At 38.2% G+C, this 17,733-nt stretch overlaps 1 protein-coding gene across 1 annotated transcript in view; it reads left to right on the top strand.

The window, feature by feature from the left end:
• Nucleotides 1–16,942, top strand: part of ca10 (carbonic anhydrase X) — a 156,898-nt gene extending 139,956 nt beyond the window's left edge. Inside the window, exons 8-9 of the mRNA XM_031894778.1 lie at nucleotides 8,735–8,909; nucleotides 15,987–16,942. Of these exons, the coding sequence (XP_031750638.1) occupies nucleotides 8,735–8,909; nucleotides 15,987–16,009 (198 nt within the window). The 3' untranslated portion in view covers nucleotides 16,010–16,942. The remainder of the gene's footprint in view (nucleotides 1–8,734; nucleotides 8,910–15,986) is intronic.
• The last annotated feature ends 791 nt before the right edge of the window (nucleotides 16,943–17,733 follow it).

Raw genomic sequence — 17,733 nt, 5'->3', positions numbered from 1 at the left:
AAGGCATTGACTCAAGGGATGAAAACATAATTTTGCCTCTTTATAGGTAAGGCCTCACCTTGAGTATGCAGTGCAGTTTTGGGCTCCAGTCCTTAAAAGGATATTATTACAATAATATTAGTTGTTAAAATGGAAAAGTGAATAAAAGAGTCAGGAACAGGAAATAGGTGGCCATGTGTGGCAGTATAAAAGGTAGGGAGATTGGTCTGCCTGAGAGGGAAAGTTTAGGTAATGTGACTGAGATTACTGTGCATGATAAAGGTTGTGCAAATAAATCGGTCACTTGGTTATTGGATGTTCCAGTTTTTCCATTTGAACCTTACATTGATTTTTGAAAGATTAGGCTTTCTCCCTGTTAGCATGTACATAGTTACATGTAGTATGGGGTCTGCCTTAAATGATCATTAAAGCAGCTGTTATGAATCATAGCAGCAATCATTAATGCAAATGTCCATAACTCTTTTAGTAATTTACTCAAATAGTGTTCTATCAAAAAAATGGGACTTCTGAGAAAAATTGGAGAACACTATTTAAAATGGTGAGATGTGTTGGTAAGGTGCTGAGGTCTCATGCCTTATGCCCTTCCTACTGAGCTGTGACTGAGCATTCTTTGTGAATTATTTGCCATTATCAGTCCTTGTACATTTGATCAGCAATATCAGCAATAAACGTTTCTATGGCTTTTACTGTATCATTTTTCAGAATGTACATAATTACTGCACCAGAATAATTATCAGTTAATACTATGGCATATCTAAAACCATCTTTTAAAATGGCTCTATAGGGCCTGCTAAATCAGTGTGTATTAGTTTAAGTGAGTGCTTAAAACAAGTGCCAGACTCTCACATTTTCCCTGGATACAAATTTCACAATTTAGGTCAGACTTATCAGCCTTACCCTTAATGTTCATTTCTTCTACTACACTTTGTAGTTTTAAAACATTATCATAATTACAGTGAGCAAGGATATCATGCCAAGTTTGGATATCTTAATAGCAGTGACTAGTGATGGGCGAAATAATTTGGCAGGCATGGATTCGCTGCGAATTTTCACGTTTCGGCATTGGAGGATTTTTTTGCGAAATGGGTGACAAAATTCACAGCGTAAAAATTTGCGGCATGACAAAAAATTGTTGTCTGCGTCAAAAGAAATTGTTGCGCACGTAAAATAAATGATGCACTTTTTTGACGTTTCACAAATCTTCTGAAAGATTCAGAATCGATTTGCTCATCACTAGTGTCAACTGTCGTCATTCTCATCAAAGTCTTCAGATAATAAAGTTTATTATATTTATTGATGATGACTTTGGTACAGTTCTTATAAGTCAATTCGCCCCCATCTTGCTGAAATTTAACAGATGTGCCATTTCTTGTTGCTGGTTCAACAGAGGAAATGTCCTGTGGAAACATGAGGATATACAGTGCATTTATTAATGCTGTCTGCACTAGGTTCCCCTTGCCGTCAGTCAGGCACATGTCTACATCACTTTTCTTCAGTGCTACATCAGGAGTCTTTTTCCTGTCCGCCTACTCCATGTTGTAGAACGTGTTTCAATTCTTTGAAACTTTTTAATGTCTGTAATTATATGTGATGTTGCTCCTGTATCAAATATCAGTCCTTTTGGTATTAAAGCGTTTGACTGGCTTTCACTTATTTTGAAGGTAAATGTTTGCTCTGCGCTATCAGCCGCTTGCTTTACATTGTCCCACGCTTTGTGCCAGCTGTAGGTCTCTTTATGTGTCAGGCTCTTGCAATAGTTACACCACTGTGACCTTGTTCTATTTGGTGTGCTTGGGCATGCTTTAGCTTTGTGGCCCTTTATCAATAGTTCTTTAACCATTTAAGTGCCATAGAATGCAGAATCTACGTTCTATGGATAAAAGTACCTAAATTCAGATTATACGTTCTACAGAACTTCTGTGTTTGTAAGCGGAGGAGCAGCCTAGGGACTAGTCCGGGCAGCTGCATTGAACCCCTAGTTCTGGTCCTGCATCTACCTCCCCCACAGTGACACCCACTCACTCGATCACAGCAATAAGAGGCATCTCCGGTTCCTGCTGCAGCTCCAGCTCATAGGCGGAGGGTGACTTTTTTGTTTGGGGAGGCTAAAGATGGGCCATACAGAGACTGACCTACAGCAAATATGAGACTTAGTGGATTCACTGCTGGTGTAAAAAATTAACCTCCCAACTACCTCTTGCCATTCCCACTGAATTCTGTACAAAAGTGCGGGTTGGGGGTGCTTTTTTTTCACCCTAAAATGCTTAGGATTTAAAAGTATTCATACGTGCACATCTGTGAGGGGATCTGCAAACATTTGTGTTTGTGCTCAGTTATCTTAAAGGGGTAGTTCACCTTTAAATTCACTTTTAATATAATGTAGACTGATATTCTGAGACAATTTACAATTGGTCCTATTTTATTTTTAATGTTTTTTCAGTTATTTAGCTTTTTGTTCAGCAGCTCTCCATTTGGTAATTTAGCAGCTATCTGGTTGCTAGGGTCTTATTTACCCTAGCAACCAGGTAGTGGTTTAAACAAGAGATGAATAATTTTTGGCTCCCATTTGAAATCTGGAAAGAGGCAGAAAAGAAAGGCAAATTATTCTAGAACTATAAAAAAAATTAATTAGGAAGACCAGTTGCTAGGAATAGGTCCTTCTGTAACATACTAAAATTTAACTTAAAAGTGAATCACCCCTTTAGATGTGTTTATGTTAGTTTTATAGCAAGAAAGGCAGTGGGTACTGACTCCCCAGGCACATTATATACAGTGAGACGCAGTCTGTATTTACAAAACCAGCACATTATATACAGTGAGAAGCAGTGGGTACTGAAAGCAGGCCCTGGCACTATAACACTGGCACGGATACACAACATTGGCTCCACTGTAACTACTAGAAATGAACAAAACAATGACAAAAATAAAATAAAAAAATAGTGCAAGAAACAACAACAACAAATATATAAAAGCACAATGAGCTTTTTCAGGGGGAAAGAGTTAACTTACCATCCATCTGTTAGGACAGGTGATAGATTGTATATTATTACAGATGTCAGGTCAGGCAAAAAACAATTTAATGTCAGCTAGTGATTCAGTCTTTAAAACTGTATAGTACCTGTGTGTAGTACCTGTGGGAGTGGGATGAAATCTGCAGCAAAAGTTGATAGTTGGTTCTCAGGTAAAGTTACAGCTGCAGATTCTTTTTTTCAGTTTTCATTTCTGCACTGCCTTCAGTTTGTAATATCTCCCGAGCCCTGTCTGCATCTGTGCTTTGATTGGTCAATTTTACTGTCTGTCAAGAAAGCTGTGCTCTGATTGGAGAATCCACAAGAAGAAAGATCCAATCAGAGCACAACAGAACGGGCTTGCAGGACAGGAATATTTCCAGGACAATGCAGAAACGGAGTGAGGGCTATTTTTTTGTTTTGTTTTTTTAATGTGTCAAGCTGGTTTGGGGAGGCTTAGCCTCCCCTGGACTTATTGAAAATCTCCCTATGCTCCAGCTCCTCCAGCACAATCTGCCTGAATGGCAACCCAAGTTTAGTGTCAAAACAAGACACAAACACACACTTATTAAACGAATACGCACACACACATACATTTTTGGGGCATTAGGGGCTTTTACACATTCACAGCACTCACACATAGTGGGGTATATAATGGAGTAAAATGCAAGCTTTGTGTCGATCTTCAGAAATGTCATAAAAACCACTAGGTTTAGTATAGCTTTTTAGTTTGGTCGTTTGTAGTAGAAAGATGTATTTACCCATTTTTGTTCTGCCAGGATGTTTACTTTTGGAAAATATATGGTTTTCTAGGGTCTCCATACTGTTAGGGGGTCTTATGGCACATATTAGGTGCTTATATTGCAGCAGTGAAAATTCAAATGCACTATTTTCATTTGGGAGCCTCTAAACGTCACATAGTAAATCTATGCATACTGGGCATCAAACTGTTCAGTAGGCCTGTGGTGTTCATATTTTGAATGTTTTATGTTGGTACAATATGAAATGTAAGGTATAGAATAAGGTTCATTGCAAGCTTTGAGACAATTTTCAGAAATTGATGTTTGGTGCTTTGCCAAACATATTTACCCATTTTACATTTAGCAGAATGTATATTTTCTAAAAATATAAGGATTTCTGGGATCAACTTACTTATTTCCCACTTTTACCACACATAAGTAATGCAGTGTATTTTTTGGCAGGAGAGATATGTATGCACAAACTTCATTTTGGGTTTCTAAAGGCCAGATACTTTGGTGATCCTATGCACAACAGGCATCAAACTGTTCAGTGGACCCTGGGCTTTCATATTTTTTCTTGGTACCTAATGTTATGTGGGAGATAAGGCGCTTGAAAATGGAAGATTTTCAGGTATTTCATCAAAACTGGCAATTATGGGAAAAGCATTGCGAAAGACATAGGTGCCCATTTTTTATTTGCCCCAAATGTGTAGCTTTCAAAAATATATAGTTCTGGGGGGTAGATTTATTTTTTAGGGTTTTTTACCCCTCAAAAATGCAGTAACTGTGTTGAATTTTCAGTAGCTGAAGTGATCCCTGGGGCAATTTGTATGAACTTACTACATTTTGGGGTTTCTAAATGCCAGGTACTTTGGTGATCCAATGCACAATGGGCATCAAACTGTTCAGTGGACCCTTTTTATATTTAAGATATTTTTTATTAGTACCTAATGCTATGTGGAAGATAAGATGCTTGAAAATGGAAGCTTTGAAGTGATTTTTCATACATTTTTATAGAAACTGCTAAGTCCAGAAAAGCAATGCTGTTTGGTATTGAGACGTAGAAAGACATGGTTACCCATTTTGGATTTGGCAGAATGTGGACTGTTCAAAAATGTATGGTTTTTCTGGGGTAAACTAAATGTTCCAGGATTTTTGGCTTTGGAATTTCAAGTATGTCGTATTCTGCTGTAGTGCTTTGAAAATTCAGTAAGTTACTGCTGTGCATGAAACTTGTGCATGATTTACCAACACAGAGGCAAAATAGTGGCCTCACTGGTAGAACCATCGGTTTTGCAGTTTTCTGCGTGCATGTGGACTAAAGATAACATGAAGCAAATTGACAGGTTTGAGGGAAACAGAGCTGTGGATGTATTGACAAAGTTTTTTTTATTATTTTATTTTGGTTTGCCTTTTTCCAGCTTGGGGGGTCACTGACCCTGACAGCCAAAATGCTATTGCTATGGCCTCAATATTATTGTTTTTGTTGCTTTTTATTACTTGTGCTTCTATTCAGGTCTCTTCTATTCATCTTCCAGTCTCTCATTCATACCTCTGCCCTAGCGATTGGACCCTACTGCCGAAATTCCAAAGTGGAGAGCTTTAGAACAAAACAAAACATTAAAAAAACAACCTTAACCTGGCAATTATAGGCCTGTAGTTATCTGTTATGGGCAAGGTATTTGAAAGTTTAAGTGATCTCATTCAGTAATGGAGAACATTCTCTAATAAGGATATTAGCAGGGTTCCACAGGGTTCTATATTTGATCTGCTCTCATTTTATTTGCTACCAGCTTGTGGAGGGCGTTAAAAGCAATTAAATGGTGTTTGCCAGTGACAATACTACGCAGACTAAAAAAATCCAGCTAGTATGTGGGATCCTTGCTGTGGAATGTGGGAAAACTGGTAGACTGGGCAGTTAAATGGCAGATAAGTTTCAATGTTGATAAATGTTACAGTAGGTTATACACCAGGGATTTAAAAATATGATAGTTACCTATACCATACTTTTAATGGGACTAAGTAAGGTAAATCCTTGATGTAGAAAGATCTGGGAGTAAGTGTTTATAGTAAGCAACGCCAGTCAGCAGCAAAAATGGCCAACAAGGTTTAGACCTGTATTAAAAAAGATATAGATTAGGAGGAGAGAGAAATTCTACCCCTTTACAAAGCACTGGAAAGGCCCCATCTAGAATATGCCATACAGTTTTGATCCCCAGTGCTAATAAGGGATATTATTGAAATAAAAAGGGTGACTAAGCTTGTAAAGGGTATGAAAAGTCTTAATCCAAGTTTGGATCATTTACACTGCAGATGAAGAACTTAAAGGGGCACTAAACCCAACCATAAAGCTGCACCTGCTAGTTGTCTTTAGCCATTGACAAAAAAACTTAATTGCACATTGACCAATTAGAATTCTATTGTCCCTTTAAGAGGAAAATTATAACTATTCATACACATATAACAGAACCACACAATATACTATATATTGTACTTACCAAGAGATGCTTCTAGCACATACAGGGGGGATCCTTATAGCAAATACAGGGGGTGTGCTGAGATTACAAGGAAGTATATTTTGTCCTAATATGTAAAAAGGGTTTTTACAGTGAGTTTTATGAAGATGTGGAGTTCTCTCCCTGAAGTGGTTGCACTGGCAGATATGTTAGATAGCTTCAAGAACAGGTTTCTGATATTAGTTCTAAGCACAAAGTTCATCCAGGGACTGGACGAACACAATGGACATGGTTTTTTTTAACCTAAATTAGTTTTACTGTGTTACTGTGCGTTTTATCATACAATTCTCCAAATTGAGTCCATTAACAAGAAATCATTAGCTAACTGCAGTTTTTCCTTTCATGTACATTATATACAAAGAGATTTATAGAATGTGTGCAGTCACAGGAGGTACTAATGGCTTTCCTAACTACCTACGGGTAATGACACACTGGGACAGTTTAAGCATTTCAGCACCTGTCGCTACTGGACAGATCCAATCGCACACTCCCCCTTCACATTACACTGGCCAGCAACAACCTACTTGCACTTGTGTAAAGATTTAATTGTCGCTTCAAAAATATGGCAGTCTGTGTTTCCAAGGAATAGTCACCTTATAAGCAGCTGCACCTTTAGAGTGTAAGCCCTAATAAGCATCGCTATCTTTGCCACCTGTTCTGTTATGTGTGTTTCATGTATATGGCTTTCTGTGGTACAGTACTACAGATTATGTTGTCCTGACTGTATTATCTTAGGGTCCAATGAACATAATAGACTGGGTGAGGCTTTGGTTAGACAAAAGTTAAAAGATGCGTTTACTCAGCAGGACCAAGCAAATATACTGCAGTAAAGTATGGCATACGTCAAAAATACTAAAAATAGGTTTGTGAGAGAAAAAGTATTTTCTTTATATATAGCATTTAAGCCAGGCATAGTATGGATATAAAGTATTACAGTGCTGACTAGTAGTAATGCAGACACGCAGGAACAAATATCTGTGCTCCAACAATATGATATCCATATAAAAAAAACTATCTATACTAGGAAGAAATGTGATTTTATGGTAGGTATTAAAATTTCAACAATATGCCAATATATGATTCTAACTTCTTTATTTTACTCTTACATAAATAAAGAAATTAAGGTGTTTGCAAAAAACTTTTACAGTTTGAGAATTTGGTAAGGATTCATCGAACTGTTGGCTGTATTTGCCCCAGCAGCTCCACTTTCAAAATGACTCCTGTGCTTTATAATGAGCAAATACTTATTTATTATATATATATATATATATATATATATATATATATATATACATAATCATGCAGTGCAAAACGGTGAGGGCAGTGAGGCTGTGGAATGCCCTTCCTAGTGATGTGGTAATGGCAGACTCTGTTAATGCCTTTAAGAGGGGCCCGGATGAGTTTTTGAACAAGCAGAATATCCAAGGCTATTTTGATACTAATATCTACAGTTAGTATTACTGGTTGTATATATAGTTTATTTTTGTGAGTGTATAGATTGGTTAGTATAGGTTGTGTGCTGGGTTTACTCGGATGGGTTGAACTTGATAGACAATGGTCTTTTTTCAACCCTATGTAACTATGTAACTATGTAACTATGTAAAACATAATATGTACCAGTCGACTTATCAGTAGAAAAGCGCAGTATCCCCTATTTATATCATGTGCATTTGAGTTGTTAGCACCTGACCATTTCGTTTTCAAAAACAAACCAGGTACCTAAAACATTGCAAGAATAGTCGCGCATCCAAAAATTGTCACAAGAATAGCCACGCATCAAAAGAATAGTTGCGCGTCCAAAATTGTCGCAAGAATAGTCGCGTGTCCAAAAACTGTCGCAAGAATAGTTGTGCGTCAAAAATTTTCGCAAGAATAGTCACACGTCAAAATAGTCGTGCGTCCAAAAATTGCTGCAAGAATAGTCGCGCGTCCAAAATTGTCGGCGAATAGTCATGCATCCAAAAATTGTCGCAAGAATAGTCGTGTGTCCAAAAATTGTTGCAAGAATAGTCACGCGCCAAACAATTTTGTTTTGCCGCACAACATTTTCACCGTTTTGTGAATTTTCCGGCAAAGCGAAAATTAAATTATAACTACACATGCCTGATTTATTTCAATTGGAGCACAAAGCAGCAAGCATGCATTTTACATGGTTTTTCACCGAATTTTGTTTTATGCAGCATAATAAATTATTGTATGTCCTTTTGGGAACTGTTTAGAGTCTTTTTAAGGATTTTAAAATAAAAGGTTTACTTATTCTTTAACTAGACTGACAGCTCTACTAATGAGTTGAAGAGCAATAAGTATTACAGTACTTTGGGCTCAAGTGAGAAAAAACACTACAAAATGCAAAATTGTACCCTTTGGGCTGCCACCTGTTTTTTTCCCACTCGTTGATGAAAAACCTCTCATGAAGGTGTAAGTCCACATGGTGTATTATTCAAACATTGTTTTTATTTTTCCTAAACAGATGCATTCCTTAAGACTACTAAGCCAAAATCAACCTTCCCAGATATTCTCAAGCATGAGTGATAACTTTCGACCTGTCCAGTCATTAAACAACCGCTGCATCCGCACTAACATCAACTTTAGATTACAAGGGAAAGACTGTCCGAACAACAGAGCACAAAAACTACAATATAAAGGTATGAACTGCACCAAATGTGCAGATTAAAAACTTTATCTGACCAACATATTAGTGCATGCCATATCCATTCTACTGCATGTTTAACCAAATACACTTTTTGCATTATAAAATTAATTTTGTATCTTACAATTTTGCTTGCTGTATCACAGTTTTTAAACCTGCAGCCATTATGCCAACAGGTTTAGTAAGTGGATGGTGTGTTGTAACTACAACCTACCATATGTAGTTAGTAGTTAAATGATTCTGTGTTGTTCTGGTGCTCAGCTGGCCTAGGAACTTTAAAAATAAGGCATAAACAGACATGTAAGGCATTCTACCAAAGAAATGCTGTTAACATAGCCATGGTCTCAACCAGTAGAGCATTTGGTTGATGTACAGTATCAAGCCTGTAGCATGTTAGGTTAAAAACAAAAGCTTTCTGGGGGCGGAGCTAGCTCATATCCGGAATGGACGTGTGAGACCGGAGCTCTCCGAGTCACAGCCCGAAAAGCACTGGGAATATTCGCAAAACACCTCTAACATAAACCGCAGAGGATAGCAGAATTAGCGCTACTCACCATGCCACCAAAACAGCAAGCCAAAAAGCCCCCGCAGCAAGTGACTGCCTACTTCGCGCCCCACACAAGTCCACAGAGGCAAGCAGGCGCCATCTTGGACCCACAAACGGAACTCGGGGAAGGCAGCGCAGCACAGCCCTCAGGTATATCACCGGTAGATGACCTGAAAAACATGATTATAGACTTAAAGAGCACACTGCAAGCAGACATAAAGCAGTTAGCAAACGACATAAGAAAAGAGATACAAGATATAGGAGACCGCACAGCCCATATGGAAACCAAAATGGCGGAATATGCAGCGGCTCACAACGACCTAGCAGACTCACATACACAACTAGAATCCGAAATGGATAAGTTGAAAGATAAAGTAGCAGACCTAGAAGATCGCTCCAGGTGAAATAACCTCAAACTAAGGGGCATACCCGAAACGATCACGCCACCTGAACTGGAGGCATACCTAAAAGGCCTACTGGAGACCATAATGCCAGAAGCACCCCAAACAGATCTAACAATAGATAGGATACATCGCATCCCAAAACCCAAAACAGTGCCAGAACCAGCACCAAGGGATGTGCTGACCAAAATACATTTTTTCAAAACCAAAGAAAAGTTGCTTCAGGCGCAAAGGAAAAAAGAAGGCTGGCCAGAAAAGTACAAAGGACTACAAATATACACAGACCTATCCCAAATTACTCTTTCTAGGAGACGAGCGTTCGCGGAGGTGACGGTAAAACTCAGGGAACAAAAAATCCCTTACCGTTGGGGGTACCCGGTGAAATTGATAGTCACCCGCAATGGAGCCCTCACCACATTATCCACACCCGAAGAGGCCCACAAGGCTATACGGAGATGGTCCATGAATTCACCAGCAAAACGTACCCCACCGAACACCCCGCCATCAAGGCAGCTAACCAGAGAATGGCAGGTGGCGTGAGTATAAATGACTGTACACGATAACTTTATTCCCAGATAAACGCAGTCTACAAACCTATGTAGGGCACGAAAGTACTCGGAACACCCCGGGAGACTAAACACCAGTCCCCCCAGTCCACAAGCCTAAAAGCTTTCGGACATATTAAGGCGCAGACCCGCCATTAAACCACTGCGCCACAAGACAGTACATACGGAATACCACCCAGGAAAACTTCTCCGTCTGTCTTGAACGTAAGAATAAGAAACCTACCACTGCAACAAAGTTATGCAAGTTATGTTTTACTGTTTATGTTATATGTTTAACTCTGAGTAACAGACACCAGGTCACTGTACATAATGTATGTTGGTATTTGATAACTATAACACAACAAAAGAGAGCTGACAAATATGGCAAAGTTTTATTCATTGAATGCTAGGGGCTTAAACACCCCACAAAAAAGAAACCTTGCACTACATGAGGCCTATAAAGCCAAAGCAGATGTTCTCTTCTATCAGGAAACCCACTTTAAAAGGTCAAACCACCCAAATTTTTTAAACAAGCACTACCCCCACAATTTTCATGCCTTCTCTAAAACCAGGTCTAAAGGTGTGTCCATCCTGATTAGTTCCAGGATAGCATTCCAACAACAACAAGTAATTACAGATCCACAAGGCAGGTACTTAATGGTAAATGGGACGCTAGGAAACCAGCAATACTCATTGATAAACTTATATGTGCCAAATGATAATCAACTGCAGTTTATTACCAGAACCCTAACAAGCCTACTGGAGCACCAGAAAGGCAGATGTGTAATAGCAGGAGACTTTAACTGCATACTAGACCCCCACCTAGATGTCCAAAGAACCACCAACATTACCACCAGCAAACAACAAGAAAAAGTAGCCAAAAACGCTAGAGATCTTCTCCATAAACTAGCACTAGTAGATGTATGGAGAGCAAAGCACCCACGTAACAGGGAATTTACCTTCCACTCTCCCAGACATGACATGTTCTCTAGAATTGATTACATACTAACAGACAGGCAAACATCAGCTGTAACCACGAAAGCATGGATAGGCCTACAAACCTGGTCTGACCACGCCCCAGTTGGAATAGAAATAGACCTAAATAAAGACAGTAGACATCTAGCACCCTGGCGACTAAATGAATCACTGATAACTAATATAGAAACACAAAACCAAGTTAAAACATCAATACAAGAATACTTTAAAATAAACACAACTCAGAGTATAGACCCCAAACAATATGGCTGGCCCATAAAGCCACCCTAAGAGGAGAACTCATTGCAATAGCTAAGGGAATACGCACACAAAATGAAAAAAGACAAAAGAGCCTCGAAAGAAAAATAAAACAAGCAGAAATAGTATACCATAGGAAACCCACACAACACATAAAGAGGCAGCTGCAAGAAAATAAAAAAGAACTAACTCAACTACTGCTAACTAAGACAGAATACAGACTCAAAAGACTGAACCAATTTTACTATACCCACAGCAATAAGGCAAACCGTTTACTAGTCTCAAAGCTGAGAAACCAACAAGCCAAACAGAGAATATCACACTTAACAAAAAATGGCACTAAAATTACTGACCCCACCCAAATAGCAAATGAATTCACATCATTTTACAAATCTCTATATAACTTAGAGAATCAACAGAACGAACCCCAGCCAAGCAAATCCCAAATTATAGAATATCTTAACACCCTACAGCTCCCACAGCCCAATCCAACCCAAATAGAATATCTCAATGCCCCAATCAGCTTAGAAGAGGTACTGCAAGCAATAAAGTTATTAAAGATGGGCAAAGCCTCAGGCCCAGATGGGTTCACAAATATATACTACAAAACCTACAAAAATACACTAGCACCACATCTACTCAAAACCTTCCAAACTATAATGAACACAGGGAAAATAAACCCAGAGTTTCTCCATGCACATATATCCACCATTCCCAAACCAGAAAAACCACAAAATAACTGTGCAAACTACAGGCCCATAGCACTACTGAACACAGACCTCAAACTCTACTCGAAAATACTAGCCCAAAGATTAAACAGAATTCTCCCCTCTCTCATTAATAATGATCAAGTCGGTTTCATTATGAACCGACAAGCACCAGATAACACCAGGAAACTACATAACCTTCTACACATAACTAAACAACAAAAATACCCAACCCTCATACTGTCCCTTGACGCTAAAAAGGCATTTGACAGGATCCATTGGGAATATATGACAAACACACTCAATAAATTCCAACTGGGAAACACGTTTATTAAAGCAATCTCGGCACTCTACACATCCCCATCAGCAAAAGTGAACACATCAGGTATCCTGTCCAACACCTTCAAAATCTTAAATGGCACCAGACAAGGCTGCCCGCTATCGCCACTTATATTCGCGCTAATGGTGGAACCCCTAGCATGCAAAATCAGACAGAACCAACGCATCACAGGTATCCCAACACAAAACGGCCAACAAACAATTGCCCTGTTTGCAGACGATATTATTCTGACCCTCACTAACCCACAGATAGCAGTTCCCAACCTTATGCAAGAATTAACAAACTTTTATCAAATATCATGGTACAAAATCAACGCAGGGAAAACTCAAGCCTTACCAATCAACATCCCACACCAGACCCTCCAACAACTACAACAAACACATAAATTTGACTGGAAAGAGAAATCTATTACGTATCTGGGAATTAAAATACCAAAAGATCCCGAATTAATGTTCAGGTTAAATTATGAACCATTGCAAAGACAAATACAAACCGACTATCACAAATGGAAACCCCAAAACATATCATGGTTGGGCAGAATAATCACTGTTAAAATGAATGTCTTACCAAGAATTTTATATTTGTTTAGAACGATCCAAATTTCCCTTCCCATGAGATATATTAAACTGCTCCAAACCTAAATGAACACATTTATTTGGCAGGGAAAAAAGCCACGAATTGCAGCTAGAGTACTGCAACAACCCAAATTAAGTGGGGGACTGGGGATACCAAACCTAGTAAACTATAACAAAGCCTCACTGCTTGAAACTGCCGTCAGGATGCACTGCCCACCAGAAAATAGAAAATGGTTATTAATAGAAACGGGCTTTCTGGATAACTTAATGCTTCCAAACCTGCTGTGGCTACCGCCAAAGGCAAGACCCAAGAACTTAACATTATTACCGACAACGAAACTAACACTACTGAACTGGGATAAAACCAACAAAAAAGGGAAGTTGGGAAAATTCCCCTCCCCAATATCACCCATTACCAATATGCAACGATTCATCCAGGATCTCCCGGTACGGAAATGGTCAGACAAGGGAATATTAACACTGGCAGACTTATATACCATTAACACCATACTGACATTCCGACAACTACAGGATAAATACCAACTTCCAGATAAGGAACATTTTACCTACATCAGGATTACAAACTTCCTAAAACAAAGCACACAAGATTACAAAAATAAACGCCAACTTACCAGAATGGAACAACTATGTAGAATTGCTCAAAATGGACCCAGAGGAATTCTATCCACATGCTATCGAATCCTTATGGAGCTACCCACAGAACACAAACACCCCTTTATGTACAGATGGGAGGAGGACTTACAAATCAACCTAACTCCAGAACAATGGACCAATATACTCGATGCGACCTCAGGTGCAACAAAATGCACAAACCACCTGGAATCCTACAGGAAATTACTCTACAGATGGCACCTAACCCCAACTAAAATAAATAAAATTACAAGCACATACTCCCCTATGTGCTGGAGGGGATGTGGCCAAATGGGCACCTTACTACACATGTGGTGGCACTGCCCAAAAGTGGCAGAACTATGGCGGCAGGTGTTCAACCTAATAGAATCGGACCTACAAAAACCACTACCAGCCAAACCAGAAACAGCTCTACTATTACACCTACCGGACAGGACTCCACACTCGTGGAAAAAACTTTTATTCCAAATTTTCAATACAACGACAACGTACATAGCGAAACATTGGAAAACGGGAGGCCCTTATAACATAAACCAAATCATACAGGGACTAAACGCAAGGGCTACAATGGAAAGAATGGCGGCCAGTAAGGACAATAAACAAGCTCAATTTGACACGATTTGGGAACCATGGACTAAATATCAAGAAAGAATTAAAAACACAACTGCAACTGACGGCAGACTCACATCAGTAGGCTAGCACCAGGAAAATTTCTTTTTTACCCACCCCAAGGTTTCACCCTCCCACAATTCAATCAGGTGTTACACCCCCCCTAGAAAAACAGCTCCATTAAACCTAGAATACTTAATAACAAAATCACAAACCTGGTGTCTGTATTGATATTGAAAATGTATAAGCTACATAACATGTTACTCTAAGAAGTTATATGTTTACTTCCTACCCTATCCCCTACCCATCTCCCCCCCCCCTACCTACCCTCCCCACTCTCCTTACCTGGACTTGGAACTGAAGGTCCGCGATATCTTTCTTCCACCTTCCTTTTTTGATTCAAGTAAAGAACATACTGAATGTTAAAGAGAAATGTTAAGAAAATTACAAGTTGAATGTAATTAGAAACTATACTTAAATGATGCTATGTCATTATTAATGTACACACGAAAATAAAAGAAGTTTTAAAAAAAAAAAAAAAAGCTTTCTGAATAAATGTCATTCCACTAGCAAAATCACAGGGTCTAACTGATAATTATTTTTGTTTGTATTCTTTTACGTGAAGTTGGTAAAACAAGCAAATGACTGGTTGCATAGGTGAAAATTTGGCCAATGTTGTTAAATGAACCTCATAGAGCCTTTTCTCAGTAGAGGGTAGGCGTGAGGGCTTGAGTATGCTATAACCTTTGCAAGGGAATGTTCATGGTAGTGATCTGTCTAGTGTATTCTCATCTTTAGTGGGAAGCACAAATATGTTAAATTGACATAGCCACACAACTATTTATTTGTTGTTAGAAACATATAATATACAATGTATGCACACTGATCATATTTAGTAAGGAGTACTAAAGAATACCATAACAATCATGCCAAACTCCACTTTAATATGAAGAAGAAAGGAGAGCACAGAATATTCGGTGGGCCAGACAAAACCGTGCTCCCTTTATAAGTGTAAGGAAAACCACACAGATTTTCAAATGTTTTTGTTGTCCTTTCCTAAAAATTCCTAAAATTCTTGTGATCAGCCCTTACAAAACTATATTTTGCATTGAAATATTTCCCTGATACAATAAGTAAAGCAGCACTGTACCTTATGTGCTCCTAGAATGCATGTAATCTAAGGTCTCGTCTCTGAAACAAGTCATGGGCTTGCCAGAAATTGCAAGCAACTCAAGAATCAAACCAAGATTTCTCTTAAAGAGTTTATTGCTGCAGTTCATCACCCTGGCATATAGAGGCCTTCTTTACCCCATCTCTAGAGTTTCTTTTGTAAAATAATCTTGTTTTTGTTAACAGTTACTAGTACAATGTTGTATATAGCTGTACTTTTGGGAGTAGAGATAAAAGTAGGTCAGACAATTCTGTCTTGTATATTAATCCTATGTTATACTTTCTTTTCTGCAGTGAATGAATGGCTCCTTAAGTAACCAAAAGAAAAACATCAGTTATTAGCATATGTGAATTGATGTACCAAGAATGCATCAAGCCTCATTCACCTTTTGGATATGTATTTCATACAGAACTCATTGTGTGCACAGTGCTGCTAAGAGCAACAGAAACAAATGCTCTTGGAGATCACGAAAAACGCTGTCTTTAAAGAGTATATTGGGACTTCACAAAGCTCTGCCATGGAAGACTTTTTAGCCTATGTATATACAGCATTCTTTATATAAAATGCTTTGGACACAATGACAAGTGGATTCACGATTTCATTCTAGGAAATTTCGGGAGTTTTTCTTGTTCTGCTTTCTCAGACACGCATAAAGGATTACGAAAGCAAAGAACTTCAAAGTATTAATAGGCTACTGTTGTTCTGTTTACTACATGAAACAAGACGTTGAATAATATATGTATTATATATATATTAATATTAAAGAATATAATTACATAATTACTTTATTCTCCAATAGTTTCCTAAATGAATGCTGATTTCTGGTTTTGCTTAAAAATCCTATAAAAGTCATTTTTTTTTAATTTAGTACTTGTTTAGGCATGTTTTTATTTGCAATATTTTGGCCATCCTTTTTATTTTTGTTATAAATGTCTTGTTTTGTAACCTTTATTAGTTTAGTGAGTGACACAGCCATTTCTAGTTCTTTGTGCTGCAAATGTGTCCATAAACTCCCTGGCTCAACGGTCATTTATCATTTTGCTTTTTTTTCTTTTCTTTTTATGACCTGGTTAAACTATAGGAGGATTCAACCAATCTCATTTATATCTCTATCTTCTTGAATGTTAACCTCATTTTGTTTAAGCAGAATTGAAAGTAAACATTTTCACTTTTTTTAATGACGGATCATTTATTGTGTTTGGTTACTGTCAGCATCTCAATAAATGTTATTAAAATCTTGTACAACAAACAGCATTATGTATTTTATCAAATATGAGTCCAGTTTAGAGCATTGTTCCTCTTTTCTTGTGTACAAGCAAAAGACACAATGACCTGGTTGACAAAAGCACATTAAAGGTTTATTCAATCAACACTATGATGCCAATACAGATATATAAATAGTTTTGAATTAATTGATAATCAAAGTGGTCAACACAAAGAAATCATTTATTCATCCACCCTTTTGTTACTTAGCACTGGCACCTTCCCATTAAAGTTTATACTATCAACATATGTGGTAGCAGAAGTGAAAACCATCATGATAGATGTTTTGATTTTACCAGATCCAATCCTCACTTTACCTGCGAGAAAACAATTAACATAAGCAAGTACCCTATGGCAATTAATAAAATGATTGGTTTAATTATAAGTAGTTCACCAGAAAACTGCCATTTGTTGATCTGTAGTTATCATGGTGTATTGAGGATGTAAAGGTGTTTAGATGACAACTTTGTCATTCTCATAGGAGAGGGCCTGGAGCAATATTGTGCCCCTTATGGTCCATTGGTAGAGCATTAGCAACCATCGGGCTGGCAGTACAATCTGCCCTTTTCACCTAGCACTGTATTAAAAATGAAAAAGCTCTGTTTGGTGCAAGGGTGCCCACAGGCCCTGATATTTACTAGCCTGAAAAAGTAAATAATGTGTATACTTAGGGGTATTCCTGGAAACACCAGTGTGCCACCTGCCCTTCACAAATGCAGACAGCACCACATTCAGAATGAGAAGCAGTTTTGTAATTTGAAGTTCCCTTTCAGTACA

This window comes from Xenopus tropicalis, chromosome 10 (assembly GCF_000004195.4).
Source record: "Xenopus tropicalis strain Nigerian chromosome 10, UCB_Xtro_10.0, whole genome shotgun sequence".
NCBI classification, from domain to species: Eukaryota; Metazoa; Chordata; class Amphibia; order Anura; family Pipidae; genus Xenopus; species Xenopus tropicalis.
This window is presented reverse-complemented; position numbering and strand designations above follow the sequence as displayed.